This window comes from Protopterus annectens, chromosome 14.part0 (assembly GCF_019279795.1).
Source record: "Protopterus annectens isolate FY-2018-M chromosome 14.part0, PAN1.0, whole genome shotgun sequence".
Lineage (NCBI taxonomy): Eukaryota > Metazoa > Chordata > Ceratodontiformes > Protopteridae > Protopterus > Protopterus annectens.
Window position 1 is genome coordinate 895,311,095 of NC_056748.1, and position 19,269 is coordinate 895,330,363.

The 19,269-nt window shown below is 40.8% G+C and overlaps 1 protein-coding gene across 2 annotated transcripts in view; it reads right to left on the reverse strand.

Annotated features, from left to right (window-relative positions):
* The window catches only part of EXOC6 (exocyst complex component 6), a 1,799,203-nt gene that overhangs the window by 953,305 nt on the left and 826,629 nt on the right, over positions 1–19,269 (reverse strand). For both annotated transcript variants that reach the window (XM_044056688.1, XM_044056689.1), the window contains exons 12-13: positions 17,127–17,198; positions 3,689–3,786 (exon numbers count right to left, since the gene is read on the reverse strand). In XM_044056688.1, coding sequence (XP_043912623.1) covers positions 3,689–3,786; positions 17,127–17,198 — 170 coding nt within the window. The remainder of the gene's footprint in view (positions 1–3,688; positions 3,787–17,126; positions 17,199–19,269) is intronic.

The following is a 19,269-nucleotide window of genomic DNA, read 5'->3' on the forward strand; positions in this document are numbered from 1 at the left end:
TTAATGTGGTAGGTTGCAGGAACATCACTCTTGCGGAACAGGATGATGATGCATTTATTTGCATTAAGTTGAAGACCATGACTTTGGCACAAGTTATTGGTCTCCGTAAGACCTTCTTGTAGGATGCTGACATCGCTAGAGGTTTCAATGATCATTCCCAGTTTGCAGTCATCAGAAAACTTTGTCAGCCATAGTCCTTTAGTTTTAGCCTGCACTTCAAAGAAGTCAATTCTGAAGAGTAGGGGTCCCAGAACCGACCGCTGTAGAACACCACTAGTTGCGGTTCTGCTGGAGGAGGTGAGTCCCCTATTTTGACCGTATGAGTTCTATCAGTGAGCCAGTTTGCAACCCACCTGACAATACATGCATTGATACCCAGCTGGGTGAGTTTATCAATGATGCCTGGGTGGGGGATTGTGTCAACGGCCTGTATTTCTCTTCAAATATATTTGGAGTTGCTTTTTGTACTGATTGGTTTGGCTTTCTTCTGTGTATAAATATTACACCATATCAGATATCTTTTTTTTTTCACATCCATGTTTCTTTTTTTATACCTTTCAAAAATCACTAGGTTTTGTTCTGTATATTTTCACACTACCTCTGTCGCTTCTTTTTCCAAGCAGCCCAACGTTTCTTTGTCTATATAACATTTTTCATGCTTGTGTTGTATTAATGAACACAAATTTGCATTTGAAACTTTTGGCAGTTTTTGTTGTGCAATTATTTTTCTTTCCTTAAATTTCTGTCTTAATCTTTCTGAATATCTTCTATCTGGAAATTTGGGGCTTCCTGCATAATAGTAGCAATACAGAATTCCTTTCTTATTCTCAATAGTCCAATCTATGATCTTTATGGGTCTCTCATGGCCTGTCAGTTTTTGTGGACTAGCACTTCCTTCTACAACATGGGAGCCCCCCCCCAAGCCTGAAATAATCCCATTGTAGGAATGTTTCCATGTCTTGAGGATTCTACACTGTCACTTTTGTAGTCCTGGCACCAGTGCACATACCAGGACTGGGCACTTTCTTATACTGTGACTTGTGCACCCAGCTGTCTGTTTTTTACTTTTTTAATCTACCTCTGCCCATGATATACGCTATATAAACTACAGTCTATATTTCAGTGTCGTCTTGGTGAGATTTTGTGAAAATAGGGTCTACTTCATGAAGGTACACACCAAGAATCGAGGATGAATTCAGTTTCAACAATATCACTCTCCTTTTTCTTGCTGATTTTATCATCTCTCCATTCGGCCCTGCTTCTCCATTGAGACCCCTGTATGCAGAGTGCCCTTTGAATGTAAGTGAGGCTGCTGAAGACTATACTGAATATGTGAGGATAACAGGGCATACTTTAGTGTAAAGATGTGTGGAATACTTGCTTGTATGGAATATACTTTGCCTGGTCTACATGTTGCAGTGGAATATGGGACATGGTGTCACTTCAAGCCAATAACATTTCTTTACTAGATGCAAGCTGTATTACTGAGCACTGCAGGTATCAGAGTGCTACTGCACATTTCAGTACCTCAGTTCTCATGAACATTAACACTTGTTGTTCATCTATTTGTGCAGCTAGCTGCCATTGCACACATCACTGATGCTTAATGTCCTCTAATACCAGAGTTGCTTCTCTTTTTCATTAAATGCTAAGGAATTTTCAGTCTCTGCCTTAATGACCGGTAGCTCAAGAGGGGACCTTAGTATAATGTTTCATCGACTAGACAGCACATTAAGCATGCGGCATTCACCTGCATGTCATAGTGCACTGCTGTATCAGTACAGGAGAATACATTTAAATACCACCACAAGACAGAACTGACAACTATCCGATTTTCCCAGTATCAAAGGAAAATGAAGTACCTCTCCCAAGTCACAGACAATGACTAAATTCTGCGACAGTAGAGAGTTGATCATCAGAACATCGATTATCCAAAACATCAGTTATCCAAATGCAGCCTTCCAAAGTTTTCAGGTAGGAAAAATCAAAGTCTGAATATGTAAACATTATAAATATTCGCTTGTGCATGTGTTTTGAGCTTCTAGCTCACTCGTGTGAAAAGTATTCTTTACTGTCCACTGGAATCGCTGAATGATTGATGTATGCAGAAAAAATAAGACTTTATAAGTTTTTTATCCGGTTCAATTGCATGTTTGATTATCCAAACAGTCTGGTTATCCAAACTACCCTAGGTCCCAAGATGGCTCGGATAATCAACTCTCTACTCTATACTTTACAATATGTAGAGGGTTGAGCCCAAGAACTGCTTTTCAGTGAAAATGGGCAACTGGACTTGCAATTCCTAAACTAATATAATCATCCCTGATGTCTCATACCTAGGGGCAAGTTAGAGGATGTGGTAGCCTATTTGAATGAAAAGGTTTGATAGTCTGGGTTTTGCTAGAAACCAAATCATGGACATAAATAACTGTGTGGAGCAGAAAACACACACTTAGCAGAAGGGAGTCATACATAAATACTTTGACTAGACCTTGACTCAAACAAAAAAGAAATTTAAGTTAGTCTATCAATATCTGTGGGTAAACAGGCAAAGCCCTACCACAGCTCTGTTGCAGAGAGGGATAAAGCCCTGATTGTACCCCAAATGTCCAGTCTCATTAGCAGCTTGGCACTGCAAAAGCCAGGGAGGGAAGGATGGGAAATGAGTGGCTACAGCTCTCTCATTCTGTAGGAGTGAGGGATGGTTTCTGGACTTTTGCACTGCTCTGCTCCAGTGCTACATATGGAGGCCCAAGAGCACAGAATGCAGGAGCTGGTCTCAGAATGATGTTTGCTGTTATTACTTACGTTGGTGATGGTAGCCCTTGTCTACATGTAAGGAGGAGTGTGCATGTTCAGATGCAGTGTGGTACTGGTAAGTCCCTGTGATGATGCAGGTGTTTATGTCACCATGGTGGGGTTAGAGATTAAAAATATAAAAAGTCCCCATTATTTACATCTTACTGGGTGTGACGAGGGACACAAATGACCCTTGTGACTGCCTTGATGAAAGACTCCTCTGGACAGCTGACCCTGTATTGTACCGGGCAAATCCTAATTCTCATGTTGTTTGACAGTAGGCACACATGGGGGCAAAAAGTGTGTTAAAAAAAAAAAAAAACAAAGCCCTAAATTACTCAGATTTATTTTGCTATTATAATCCATATATATCATGAAAATTAAATAAAACAAATCACATGGAAGGAGATATGTTCATTATTTAAACTCTCAAGGGCATTAGGGTGGTCCGTTGTAGTACTGTAAATTCTTGAAGTAAAAATCCTTTTTTAGACACTGTGGTGTACTGTCACTGCAGAATTATGAAGGCATCATCATCATCTTGATCATCATCAACCCCCTTTTTCCCATTTTCTGCATAGGATTGGGGTATTCACCATCTTTGTCTCGACTCATTGCTACTCTCCTACCTTCTTTGACAGTCATGCCTGACTGTCAAAGGTCTTCTATCACACAATCCATCCATCTCTTTGCTATGAGGGTCCAAGACCTTCATTTTAGCTCAATATTAAATAGTCTATGTAAAAATAGTAGTACTTCAATCAACAGTAATATGCTTATTCACTGCATTATGCAGTCTCACTCTGCAATATCATCATGCACAATTAGTGCAACAAAATCAGATTACACTGAACAGAAATGTTTCTCCTGATTTCTTATTTATACTAACCTGAACACTCCTGCCCATTTTTTCAGTAGAGTTTCATTATACTGATCTCTTATTTCATGCAAGAGATCAAACAGTCGATTCACAGGAAAACCATAACCCTAAAAAAGTGAAGAAAATAACATAAAGATGATAAAACATTTAGATACATAAAATGTAGTGCAACTTGCAATGTCTTGTCTACTTAAACCAGCAGTACATTTAACTGTATTGTATTGTAAAACTAAATTAAAACAGTACACAACATGGGAGAAAAGTCTAGGGTTTACAAAAAGTTACATAAAAAGAAGACAGCTGTGGTGGTTTTACTTGACACAAAGCAGTAACAGGAGTTCAGGCAATGTAATACAGCAGTAAGTGCATATATAGACAAAGGAAACCTGATGCACTGTACTGTGTTATACCAAGATGCCAGTTATGCAACTGTTCTCAGCCAGAGTCAAAAATCACCAAATTAGCTAGAAAGTTAATAATATATAACTCTCAAATGATGTATCAAAAACAAATGCATAACTGTCTACTCCAACATTCACATTAAAAACATTTACATCCCTAACCTTGAGTAAAAAAAAAAATCATGGGAATAACGCAGGGAGGTAAGTTAAAGATAGCCTGTTATTCTAAGGAGGTTAATTAATGACTTGTCTATTACTACTACAGAGCTTACAGCATAATCTGTTAATGTAGGGAAGGTAACTAGAAATTACCATTTTGAGAGTTTATATATATATATATATATATATATATATATATATATATATATATATATATATATAGTGCATGGAGAACGGTGATTACATTCCAATATTTGTAAAATGACAAACCAGTTAAGTGCCAAGTGTTGTATGACCCAACCTTAACAACTGTTAAGCAACCCCTACTTACGTTGTTAAGGTCAGGCCTACCGCTTGGCTGTAAAATCTGCCTTTACTGACTAAAAAATGACAGTGCCAGAGCAAAAGATTTGCTTCTGCCTACAGTCTGTACCCTTAATGTGTCCCTAACTTTCTGTAAAAAGATGTTCTGAAACTCGAATATACATTACTTAGTGACTTCAATCCTCTGCGTTTTGTCAGTTAAATAAGAAGCTATGTTCTTACCATAACGTTCTATCTGTATTGTTGATCTTCATTCATTCATTACTGATGGGTCTCTGTTCCGTCCTTGGAACCGACTTGGCTGATATAACAAGCTCTCACCAGCCAAAAACTCTCGAGCTAAGGTTACCCATAGTGCCCTTCTCCTAATCTCCTCAGTTTGCCCATAAAGACAATAAAGTAGAGGCTTTGTCTGAGCAAATGCCCTAACGTATGACCAGGACCAAATCTGAACCTCCAAGAGTCTTTCGGAGAGGGTTGGTGGGTTGGATGTCATGAATGAATGAAGATCAACAACACAGATGGAACGTTATGCTAAGAACATAACTTCTTTATCTGATGTTGTTAATCTTCATTCATTCATAACTGAAGGGACAGAGTCCCTAGCTATCTTGTGTCCTGGGAGGCCCTATGGAAGGATATTCCTGAGCACCATTGAGCCAAAGGATGCTCTCCCCCTGGAGACCAAATCCAACTTGTAATGAGTGATAAAAGTATGAGGGGTAGCCCAAGTAGCTGCTGCGCAAATGTCATCTATAGAAGCTCTTGAATGAAAAGCCACCAAGGCAGCAACTGATCTAGTTGAATGCGCTTTGATTTTGGTAGTTAAATGAATCTGGTTTTGTTGATGGATAAAAGAGATGCAATCTCTCAACCATTTTCCAAAGTGACTTTAGAAACTGATTTTCCTAACTTGGGTCCTGAAAAGGACAGGAACAATTGGTCAGATTTATGGAAAGACTTAGTCCTGTCTACGTAGAAATGTAGTTATCTATGTGCATCTAATTAATGCAAGCAATATTCCCCTTTATTAGAAAAATTTAGGAAAAACTGGTAAGCCAATGGATTGACTGATATGCAACTCTGAGACAACCTTGGGTAGAAAAGAAGGGTTTGTCCGAAGAGATACTCTCTTTGTGGAAACCTATGTAAGGGTGATTTACACACAAGGCCTGGAATTCCGATATTTTCTTCACTGAGGTACTGACTACCAAGAAAAAAAAGTCTTCCAAGACAAGAATTTTATATTGCAAGAGGCAGCAGGGCTCAAAGGGATGACGAGTTAGTCTGCAGAACCAGTGTCAAATTCCAAGGTTCGATGTACTCTTTGAAAGGTGGTTTTATATGCATGACTCATTTCAAAAAGATTTTACAGAGATGGTGAGATATTAGTGAGGAATCTTGGAAACCATTATGGAAGTTTGAGACAGCTGCTAAATGGACCCTGATCATAGAAGCTGAAGCTCCTGAATGGAGTAAGGTTGATAAATACTCCAACACTAAACTAATGGGAGCTAGAAAGGGGTCCAGTCCCTTCTGCTGAGACCAAAAGAAAAATCTGTTCCATTTGCTATGATAAATTTTCCTGGTGGACAGTTTAAGGGAAGCCAGAAGTATTTTTCGTACAGGAGTAGAAAAGTTATTTTGCCTGGTAATTACTGGAAATGGAGGTACCAAGCTTTCAGCTTGAGGCTCAATAGGTTTGGATGGATCAGCCCCTGTGGGTGTGACAGTAACCCTGGAGTTGGATCCACAGTCCATGGGCGGTGAACCAGATGAGGCCAAAGGAAGGGGAACCAGATTTGTCAGGGCCAATAGGGTGCAATGAGGATTACTTTGCTTCTCAGCCAGAGAGCTTTCTTTAGAAAACGTGGGATCAGAGGGAAGGGAGGGAAGGCATAAAGCAGTCTCAGGAGCCAATTGCGTACTAGAGCATCCCTCGGGGACTTCCCCTGAGGGTGGATTAGGGCAAAGTAGCTGCTGCATTTGTGGTTGGTTAGGGACACAAATAGATCACAGCAAGGCTGACCCCAAGCGACGAAAAAGTTCTGTCGTCACTTTGGGAATGAGAGACCACTCGTGAGACAGAAGAATGCATCTGCTCAGTTTGTCCGCAATCACATTGGAGTTCCTAGGAATATGCATTGCCACCAGAAAGCGGTTGGAGGCCATCGTTCACTGCCATACTCTCATGGCTTCCCGACAGAATGGGTAGGATCTGTTCTCCCCTGTTTGTTGATGTACCAGACTACTGACATGTTGTCTAACTCAATAGCAATTGTCCCCAATGGGAGGGCAGATTGAAATGCTTGCAATGCCAGAAGCACCACCCTCAGTTCTAGGATGCTGATATGCAAATTGACCTCTAAGGGGGACCAGGTGCCTTGGACTGTCTTTTCTCTGAAAATGCACCCCATCAGGGATGCATCCATGGTCACTACGGCCTTGGGCTGAGAAGGTGAGAAGGAACAACTCTACAGTTCAATTTCTGGCTTCATCCATAAAGTCAGATCTTGCTTGCAGTGGTTGGTTATGCGGATTGGGTGAGACATAGGATGTTTTAATCGGGACCATTGAGAGGTTGTAGTAATTTCATATGTAGTTTTGCTAGGAGAACTATAGTAATCATCGCTGCCTTTCATCCAAGCAGTTGAAGAACTAAACAAGCTGGGACTTTGTCCTGAGAGAATATCACTCGGAGTTGAGATCTTAGTTTGTGAAGCCTGCGATGAGGAAGGGCGGCAATGCAAATTCTCGTGTCGAATGCTGCTCCTACAAATTTTAGGCTTTGAGTAGGTAGTAGCTGTGACTTCTCTTCATTTACAAATATTCCCAGGAGTCGTGCTAACTGTAGGGTGTAATGCAAGGCAAGAAGCAGTAGATGCTTGGAGGAGGTGGTAAGGAGCCAATCGCTTAAATATGGAAACACTTGGAATCCTTGCAGTCTCAAGTGAATTGTTACTACTGCCATACATTTGGTGAACACTCTGGGGGCTGTGGAGAGACCACAGGGCAGCGCTCAAAGTTGGTAATGACTGGCTCACACCTGGAAGCGGAGATATCTTCTAGAGTGTTTGTCCATTTTTATATGGTATTATGCATCCTGGACAGCTACAGAGTATATCCAGTCGTCTTTTTCCAGAAACGGAAGAATAGACTGAACCATGACCATCCAGAATTTGGTCTGTTTGACGAACTTTGTTCAAGATGCTAAGGTCCAGGATTGGCCTACAGTCCCCTACCTTTTTTTGGCACTAAAAAGAATCTTGAGTAGAATCCGGATTTTATCTGGTCTGGTGGGACTGCTTGGATGACTCTTTTTTTGAGTAGCTTTCGAATTTCTTGTGCTGCTATGTCCCTCTGTCTGGGTGGAACGTTGGGGATTCTCCTTTGTGGTCTCGGATAAAGATCGAAAGGGATGTGGTAACCTCAGGTAATTATTGTCTGCACCCAAGAATCTGATGTCATTCAGTGTCAGGCAGGCTAAGGGATGCAGAGAGAATCGTCCCCCGACTGCTTCCAGAGGAAAGCAATCGAGCTACTCTTCAGGAGTGCTGGTAGGGCTGCACAGAAAAGGAATCTCTGAACCCTGGTTGCACAGACCCCGTCTGCCATGGGGGGGGGGGTCTTCCTGATGAGTTCCCCCCTCTGCCCTGGGGGGAAAACTCACCACGTGTGTCACGGAATAGCCCTTGGGATTTCCTGAACCACATTTTTCCACTTCTCTGATTCCTAGTATAGGATCGTTGGGGAGTGGAAAAACATACGCCCTCAGCTGATAGGGTCTTTCCGTCCTTCTCATACTTGTCTAGTCTGCTTTTGGACAGGAGAGAGAGGAAACATCAACGGGAGCAATGACAAAAGAAGACTTAAAAGGGTCCACAAAGTCGCACAAGTGCATACAGGTGTGACATCTCATGATAATGCCTGTACCCGTTGCTCTGGCCTTCCCTTCGGTTGAATGTGCAATTAACAGCATGGATGAGTTGGATATGGATTCCAGGGTGGCAAGCTGTGAACCAACCTTGTCACGTACCTCAGACACTGTTTCTGCTAACGTCCCTGGGATTTCTGTAATCAAGGTCCCTTTGGAGACGGGTAAAATGTGGCAAGTAATTCAATAACCATATGGCAAAGGTCGTTGAAGCATAATCCCACTTCCCCAGTCTGTTCATCACCTGAGATGCCCTGTTTGGAGGATGAACAGCAGGACTCTGGTCTACAAGTTCTTTCTTGGTAGCTGCCGCCACCACCACAGCATCTACTGCCAAGCCTTTGGAGCAATGGGGTGATCCTCTGGAGGGGAGAGAATTTTGTCCGATCTCCGGGGGATTGTCTCAACAGTGTCAGGGGCCTTCCAGGCACGCTGCATGATGAGTTTTACCAAGTCAACTGCAGGCAGGGTCACCCAGGAAGTAGAGGGTTGGGCATGGAACGCCTGCAAGAAAACAGATTCCTCCGAGGAAGGGTTGGTGGGCTTCCAGTCACCCCTCTGTTTCAAGATCTCCAGTATGTCTCCAAAGGAGACATTATCAGGAGGTGACCATGGGGACCCTTCCCCTTCATTGTAATCTGTATCTTTGGTGAGGGATTCTTCTGGAGGATCAACGTGCTTCCTCTTGCACGATCTCTTTAGGGGGAAGATCAGAAGACGACGCCAATGTCCCAGAGTAGTGGAATGTGGGAGCTGCGAACCACAGGGCATGTAAATATGGCATTCCAGCACCAAGGGACAAAGAAAATCCCAAGTCTTTATTTCACCACAGGACCAGAATAACAAAGTTGTGGAACTAATCAAACAATAATCCAATTTGTATAATAAAACCTGTTATGTTTTAAAATAACAAGTCCATTAAAATTTGATTTAAATTTGAATATATATAACTGAATGTCCATAGACAGTATAAATAGAGAATAAACATCTTGTATGTATAAAATGTCAGCGAAACAGTACAAAGTAAACTATAGTTGATAAACTGTGTTACAATTATTACAATAGTGTATAATCAAGTACTGGATTGTGTATATGTACCAAAAAGGTTGCTGTGATAATTTGTTGTGTATAAATAAATAAATATTTATAATAAAAATCTAAAACTTTTTTAAAAGTGTATAAAGTTTAAAAATATACAACAGTAGATATGACAAAATCATGAATTTAATTGTGTCAGCACAATCACTATAACCATAACTTAATGAAACTGAAATGCAGATGTAATGAAATATTGTGTTGTGTGAAATTGATTAACAATGTTATGTATATGTTTATGTAAGTGGTAGTTTGATTATTTTTATTATTATTATTATTATTATTATTATTAAAAAACTTTCCCTAAAAACGTATTCCAGCACCAAGGGAGCCAACTGAGAGACTGCTGAGGCGAGTGCCCTCTCCATAACCTGGAAGCCAGGCCCACCTGAAGAGGGATGGGAGTCCAGGACCAAGAAAGAAAACCTCGGAACCAGGGTCTCACCTCGCTCAGACGAGCCCAACTCCAGGGAAGGAGCCACGAGAGGACTCAGAGCTGTCAAAGCAGCCGGAACCATAGATAGCACTGTAGAAAAAATTGGCGCCATACTAGGGATCATGGTGCCAAAAGACCAGTCACTGTCCCAAGGGTGGGTCAGCTCTGACTGAGCCATGGTCCACAGGGTAGGCTCGGAAACCAAGGTAAGATCTACCAATGGCACCGAAGAGGTTGGCACCAGGGTAGGGATCGGCATCGATTGCTCCAAGACCTGCGGGGAGGTTGAAGGAGGAATGTAGATTGGAGTCAGGGGGAAAAACCTTTGGCTCCAGATGGGAGGGAGGTCCTAGAAGGGGTTGGAATGCCTCTGGATGCTAAGAGCTGATCCACGAGTCCCACTACATCGAGCTCCGGAAGATGCCTGGTGGAACGGGTTGACATCCCCAATGGAGATTCAGGCCGATGTAGGAATGGACTTAGTTGTTGTCCAACAAAGGGGTCAAGTGACAGAGAATATCTGTTCCTGGGTAGTGTATTGACCTTTGGCAGCATGGTCGAAAGACCAAAAGGTTGTGATGAGGGGAGGGAAATGGCCTGTTTTAATGGGGAAACTATTTTTTGTGCCAAGAGGGTCTGTGGTACCGTGGAAGGGTTCGGTACTGTGGGAGTAGTAGTCACTGTCATTGTCTGTTCCACGGTCAAGGAACAACACCGTCAATGGAGTTTTTGATTCCAGTATGACACAGGTGTCAAAGTCATTTTAGTAACTTTTGGTTTCAGTTCCGTATGAACATGGGCCTTAGTGGTTTTCGATTCCTGCATATGAGGAGATGAAGACAGTAACTGGCTCCTCTTCTTCGACTTTTTTTAGGAGGGGTTGAGACCTCCGCCTCAGATAAAGCCTCCAAGAAAGGGGTTTTTAAAAGACCCTTCAGGATTAACTTATTCTTGCACTTGGCTAAAGTGCGGGCACTAAAGCCCTTGCATAGTTCACATGGGGGATGAACCAAGTGTGGTACTCCCAGGCAATAAAGACAGGAGAGATGGCCATTGGAGTTGGGCATCTTCCTGCCACACTTATCACATTGTTTGAAATCAGTAGTGCCCTTTTTGTCCAGCATAATACTACTATCCAGACAACAATAAAGCAACAGCAATGAAAACAGAAATTTAATAGTCAATAAAAAATACTGTCAACGAAAGTCACACACGCAGACGCACACGCATAAAGAAGGGAAACTCTTTCAACAACAGGAAAAGGAAGAAAATTAGCCCAAAAGGAAAGGGGAGTATCAACTTCTTCTTCTTTCGGCTTTTCCTGGTTAGGGGTCGCCACAGCGGATCACCTGTCTGCTCATGATTGGCAATGGAGTATTACAGTGTCGAGTTGCCAGCCCGGCGCCCAACCTTCCACAGAAGGCACACACACACACACACACACACACACACACACACACACACACACACACACACACCTAGGGCCAATTTAGAGTGTCCAATCCACCTGCAGCATGTCTTTGGGATGTGGGAGGAAAACGGAGCACCCGGAGGAAACCCACGCAACCACAGGGAGGACATGCAGACTCCACACAGAAGGCACCCCAGCCGAGGATCGAACAAGAGAACCTCTTGCTGTGAGGCGACAATGCTAACCACTGCACCAAAAGGGGAGTATCAACAATGGTATATATACATTACCAAAGGGTAAGGGAAAAGGAGGGGCCTGTACCAATGATGGTACCAAAAAGTACCAGTCAAGGTAAAAAGGAGGGAAATTCTCACTCGCACCAGCAGTGAAGTATTCCAAGGTATAAACGACTAAAAACAGAGGAGTTATAAGCAATTATAAAAGAAACCAGGTCGATGTTTTGAGGAAAAAAAGAAACAGTTTGACAGCTGGCCTGACGCGTCTTGAAACTCTACGTGGCAAAAAGATCTGGGGAGATTAGGAGAGGGGCACTATGAATAACCTTAGGTCGAGACTTTTTGGCTGGCACAAGCATGTTACATCGGCTGAGACTGTTCCGAAAATGGAATCGAGACCCATCAGTCATGAATAAATGAAGATTAACAACATCAGATCTACAGATTTCACTATAAACAAACAAAATATAAAGCAATAATCTGGATGTTCTATGAAAACATAGACAGTAGAGATGCATTTTATGTGTAAATGTGATGGACAGCATTATGCTGCCTTTCTGACTGCATCCGCTATGTGCTTTACGGCTTTGAAAGTCAAGAGAACGCTTAGCAATTTTCTCCCTGTAACTAAGAGTACATGGAGAATATACATCTCTATGTATGACACATTATGATCATCTCATCAATTACAACCCTGTATTATGTGTTCTTGACATGGATGCCAAGATTCACCTCTTGAGCCTCGCTCTTGAGGAGAATTTCTTGGCATCTATATCTCGAACACACAGTAAGCAGGTTATAATCAGCGAGTAGATCATAATCGTTTATATGTGTGTGTGTATATATATATATATATATATATATATATATATATATATATATATATATATATATACACACACACACACACACAGAAACATATTTTTGTTTGTTTACTTTTTTTTCCTTTTTTGTTCTTTTTTCCCTCCATGCCTGTTAACTGTCAAGGCTCCTGCCACTGCTCTTGGGCATGGAGGTGAGAGATGACTGGACAGGCCATCACACAGACAGTCATGGAGTTTGTTTCTGCCCTTGCCTGCAGCTTTGAGGACACTTTTAATGTTCATAACCTCATCCCTGGGTGGGTGACGCAGGGATTCTCTTCACATTGTGGTTTTACTACATTGCCCTTGTGTGTATGCATGCTTTCACACAAGATAATGAGGGAATTTATACAATTCAGTAACTGGCACTGGTGGACTGGGACCATCACCCTTCCTCCAGGATGGCAGAGATGGTGCTGTCTGATCAGCTCCTATCCTTTCCTATCTGTCATCTGCAGTTTTCAAACTATTAGCCCAACTTAGGTCACGTGGGTCATCATATGCCACAGAATTCAGCAGGGTAGGAGTAAAATGAAAACTGGAAGAATTAACAGATGGTGTGAACTTAATTAAACACTGTCATTTTATTTTGTAAAAAAAAATCTGTGGCTATCATTAATACATTAAGGAGTCATTTATGTATTGCAGAGCAAAAATATTAGTCAAATATGATGACTCATTTAATTGCTATGTGCAAATTATGTATTCTAGTACAGTCAATGGCAACTTCTGGTATTCATTTTCAGATGCAATGATTAATGTGTTATGCTTTGCAAGCTAGTTTTCTGAAATAAATCTGACTATTCTCATACCAGTGACAGGTACGCATTAATTATTGAAAACCTCATCTCTGACAAATTTTCTACATTAACTTTAATGCATTCCTTTAGTGAAACTTAAATATTAGACTTGTAGGCAGCATCCAAAATGTGCCAAAACCAGAGGATTGTACCTGTTCTGAACTCACACAACTCAAAAACCCTTTAAAAAGGTTATTTTTAATACAACATCTACAGTTGCTGCACAAGTTGGGAATTATGCTAGGATTCATTCTTTCAAAGGCTAAATATCTGATCCTTCACGCAACACCTGAAATACTCAAGTAAATCCCTGCACAACTACTACACCACCCAGGTATTACAGACATTAGGCAAGTCTAGTGGTTAAAGTGATCATTTCAGAACTAACTGCAAATGTTCCCTCCTTCATTTTGTAACTTTTCAAATATATCACTCAACCTGTTACCTGAAATATTAACTGAAAAGAACACTCGACTTTCAAACCCTTCATTATTCTGACTGGCAACACTCTCCCTGCATCTGGTCTGTGGCAATCTGTTTCTAGCCTTTTGTGCTATGAATGACCCCATCCTCATCAGTTCCTATATCTTTGCACAACTGCAACAATGAACAGCAAAAACTGATATGGAACGTGCTGCTCTTTCAAGCTATGCACTGTGCTACAGAATAACAACACTGTAGCACTTTCAGTAGTAGGGGGTGAATGTTCTTGTTTTCTCACCAGTGTGAAGCTAAGTGACTGAAATGGGCCATACCAAGAAATATACAGTGCAAACATTTGTAATGAATAGTATATATGCACATTTGATATTGGAGATACCTTTCAGGGTGCATCCCCAAACAAGCAGTACTGCCACCACAGACAGCCCACAATGAAATAGGAAGATGACCCCCACCCTAGAAGAAGAACAGCACTAAAGAAAATGAAGTCAGGGAAAGCAGCAGGCTCAGATAAGGTCAAAGCAGACAAGAACAAGATGTTGGGTGATGCAGAAGAGAAATGGCTCATGAGGGTACTCATAGCGGTATGGTGAATAAGGAGCGCCCTTCATGACTGCAGAATAAGCACTGAAGTGCTAGTGTACGAGAACAAAGGGGATATTCTCAACTGAGGGCAGTACAGCGGTATCAAACTCTTGTCAAACTACATGAAAGTGCTGGAGAGGGTGACTGATAAATGAATATGCACAGCAGCAAAAATAAGATGGGAGAAGCGCAGTTTGGATTCAGATCAAGATGTAGCACAACTGACCCAATGTATGCAGTATACAGAGATGGAGATGAGGTTCCCTTGCTGAACCAGTGTTAAGTTGCATCATGGACTAAACTGTCTGTGTTTCTTTGCATTTCACACAAACAGTTTTAATCCACGATGCCACTTAACACTGGTTCAGCAAGGGAACCTCATCTCCATTGGTCACCCAAAAAGATCAGCTAGTTACTGTTATCATTTCAATCTTTATGTTATTGAGTTTCTGATGACCAAAGTTTTAATGTTGTGGCAATAAAGAAAGTGCTATTAACAGTCATGTCTTATTGCCAATTACTCACAGAAACACACAACAAAGGCCCTGATGTGAACCAGTATTGCATACATGTTTTCTAAATGAATGAATGATCCTTTCTTCTTGTTTACAAAGTTGTACCCTGAAGAACACAAATGCGGGAGAGAGACTGCTCCATATTACTTGAAAATACAATACTGCTTTAATAAGCAGTACAAGTATTGCTTTTCACTCTATCCATCCAGTACCCTCTTTTCCCCAGTTTTGTACATGGGGTCAGGTTGTCACATCAACAATGTCCATCGCCCAGAGCCAATTTTCACACTGCCACGTGACTAGCTCAGCCATGGTTGTTATTCTACACAACACACATACAAACACACTCTCACAACTATGGCCAGTTTACTGTGTCTAATCTGCCTACTGCATGTCTTTGGAAAGTGGGAGAAAACCGGAGCACTAGAAGATAACCCACGTGAATACTGGGAGGACATAAAAATCTCACACAGAAAGCACCCCAGCTGAGAATCAAACTGGAGAACCTCTTGTTGTGAGGCAACAATTCTATCCATTTATATAACTTTACTTATTCTGACAGCAATATCTCTCCCCGAAACTACCCTATGAAAAAATATACTGTAAAAATATGAGAGAACATATGGGGAAATGATGAAAACTGCTACCTTATACAAAGCAAAAACTCAAGGAAAATGTATGGCTTATGAACAAATTCTATCATCAGCAGGGATTTAAGACATTGAAGTGGTATATTATATGCCATTTATGCATCCAATATTCTACAGCTGCACATCTACCAAAGTCGCTAACATTTCAGCATTACAGCAAAAACATGCTCCATTTATTTACATTTTTATCCAGATGTCCAGCTGGGCCTGACCCACTTACTTCCCAAATAGCAAAGGTTCAGAAAATGAACTGTAACAAATTATAGGACACATGTAGAACACCTGAACTTAGCAAATATGCTCACAGAACATTTCTGTACAAAGGTCATATACAGAACACTTAAACATATGAAGGACATTTTTACTCATCAAATATGCAAGTAGATTTATTACAAGGTGAAGAACATTTAAAGACAAATCAGAAAGCAAGGTACTTATATCTGTAATGTGATTAGTTAGGATTGTCAGTGAACCACTGCAGTTAACTGTAGAGTGTAAAAAGAATGCTTTACAGGCACTCGAGTTCCAAGCACTCAAATACCACTGTCTCAAAGCCAAAGAATCAGGCGCCTTGTAACTTGTGTGTGCTGCTGCTCAAGCTTGAAATCAAATGTACTGTACAGGACAAAAATGAGCACATTCTTTATCAACAATAGCACTTTCAATATTTTACAATCAACTGAAAAAAAATGAGACAATGAATCCAGACTCCTTTCAGCATATTCAAAGCATGTCCCCACGGCAGGCAATGCACACACAACAAACAAGTTAGCTTATGCCATATATTCTGGGACTGCCCAATGTGAATCCTTTTGTGTGCTTTTTAAACAAAAATGACCAAATTCTGTCCATACAAATGCATCATACTACCCTCTTTTTTTCTTACTCTGACTGGTCCTGAGGGATATATCAAACATGAACTGCAGCCTATGTGTACCCTTATGCTAGGAGGAATGTAGGAAGTAATCAAAAAATGGAAATCTACCTCAGTTTCACTCTGCTGCAAGAACTGGAGTTTCATAAAAATACTGAAGCATATTTATGAAACACAGTATGCCTTTAGGCAGCTAGCATACTAAAGTCATAACCTCCAAGTTGGTTCCCTGGATTACCCACTGGAGTTAAGAACATCCTAAGTATTCCATGTATGAATAACTGCCCTTTGTGCTTTGCAGGATGAGAAACAGGAATTATCCTCCCAGACTGGTCTTTTCCTAGGTTTCTAAGTCTCTTAATGGTCAACACCTGTTCACTTCTCCACATCAATTAGACAGAAAACTAAAAAGGGGCATAACTTACTTACCCCCCCCCCCCGTTTTACTTTTTTTTGAGTACACTAGAACATTCAGAAAGCCTACTTTAATTTCAATTTGTCTTAAATGTATACTCCAATATCTGTACATACTTATATACTTCATTATCTGTTAATTTAAACCTGAAGACAATAAAATTCCACTTTTATGACTAAAAAAGGCAAATGAAAACATCATCATCAAATCAGACATTCTATCAGACAAATCATCAAGGTCCACAGAACTACTGAAGTTTTCATTGTTCCCCTTGTCTACAAAGAAAAACAAATCACTGCTCAACTAACCTGTAACGTATCTGCAAAGATGACTATCAAGCTCTTCAGCTCCAAGACAATGTCAGGGTCTGTGCAGTACGACTGGAAAAAAATGAAAGTGCTCAGTAATGAATATTTGTGACAATATAACACGAATTCTAAGAGAAATGTTCTACCTTGCAATATCAACCAAATAAGGTATATTAAAAGTTGGAAGTTCAGTCTCATCCACCATTTCTTTCAGCAACACCCCTTCACTACTCACAGTGTCAGCAGATGGTAGTGACTGAACAGTAATGTAATAAAATCATTTTCACAAATCAGTAAATGCTCAAGAGTTGGATAAATACACTTAGAATCAAAAATTTGATTAAGAAACACACCAGTGACACATGTAATAAACATGAAAAACGGACTTTATATTCAGAAATAAGATAAAAGAAAGCTGACATGTTATGAAACAGGGACCCCTCAATTCTCTTATTACCACAGGAAACTAATTTAATGCCACACACAGATGCAGAAAGAAAATTACTAATGATACCACAGGATGCAACATTTGGCAACTGATGCTTTTCTTGGACTGTCTTTACCATTCAGTCTTAATTCAGTACTAAAGTATGAATATTACCTCCTGCACACTCCATTTAGCATCTTTTACCATAACCCTATTACTCAAAAGTAGACTGCTCCAACTCTTAGATCTCCTGTCAGAAAATGCTGTTTTGCATCTTGGTATTAACAACTTATTAAATATGTGTAAGCCTTAGTAGCTCCTCTCTCACCGGGTTCCAAAACTACCTATCAGGATGACGGCAAGCTATCCAATGGCAACATCACCTCACCCCTCTTCTCCCAGTTGCCTTAGGAGTTCCACAAGGCTCCATCCTTGGGCCTCTACTATTCTCTCTTTACCAACTAGCTCCACACCTCCACAGTTCATGCCTTAGTGGTACAATATGCATGAAACTCTACTGTAATATGTACAGCTTCCTCCCTACAAGACCTCCGCACCATAACCCAAGATTCCTTTCTATTTGTGCAAACATGGCTCACTAACTCCCAACATATTTTAAATCCCAACAAAACAAAGCTCCTTCTCTTTTACCCAACTAGATTTCCCTTGTCTTCTCTGTCTTTCAATATCTTATGCAGAAATAAAACTATTATCACTCCAATAACTCACACTAAACTGCTTGGCATAGAAAGTGACAATAACTTGAAATCTGATATTCACATAGCTCAAATCATTGAGAAGATCCACAAGAAACTAGGTGGCCTATATAGAAACAAAGAAATGCAAAAGTTACTATCGCTCGCACACACCTCTTGTCAACTCTTCTATATGCCTCCCCAATTCTAACCAACCTCTGCAAAACTGATTTAACCAAACTGGAATCTTGTTACAATAAAAATGCCAAGTTTGCTGCTAATGCCGCATACAGGACACATCGCTGTACATCTCTTAAACAGCTAAAATGGCTAGAACTTCCTCAACTTTTACTCTTTAATCAATTAACTTTTGCCGACAAAAATTGCAGACAAAATACTGCATCAACCAGATAGAACCCCTCTCTCCAAAATCGTATACAACCATACACCACTTCTAAATCCCTCAATTCCAGTAACAAACTCCTTCTAGACATCACTAAAGCGAACAACTCAGCTTGGGAATCACTCTTCTCAAACCTCATTCCTAAAATATGGAATAAACTGTCAACTCCGATAACCTCAAACTGCTCTATACTATAACTTAAAAAGTTCCTAAAATCACACTTAATAGACATTTGGCTCTGTTCTTGTAATTGTCTGGATAGGCCTTATCTCATTCTCTAACTAAATATTGCTCATTGAGGTTCAAAGGTTCATAGGTAGGTACTAGGCTATCGGCCCTAGGGCCTATACAAGCCTAGCCATAACAATTCCCTGGCTATTTCTTCCCACACTATTTACTTCCCTGGACCCCTGTCTAGCAGGGCGACTGACGTGATCCCCGGGGTGAATTTCCTTTCTCCCATCCAATCATCAAGGTTCCTTTTAAAGAGGGCCAAAGAGGTGCTCTGCTTGACATGTATGGGCAGTCTATTCCAGAGTCTGGGGAGTCTCTGGGTCAGGAACCTATCCCTTCAGCATGTTTTGTTTATTGTGATGACAAGGTTTAGATCCCTGGAGC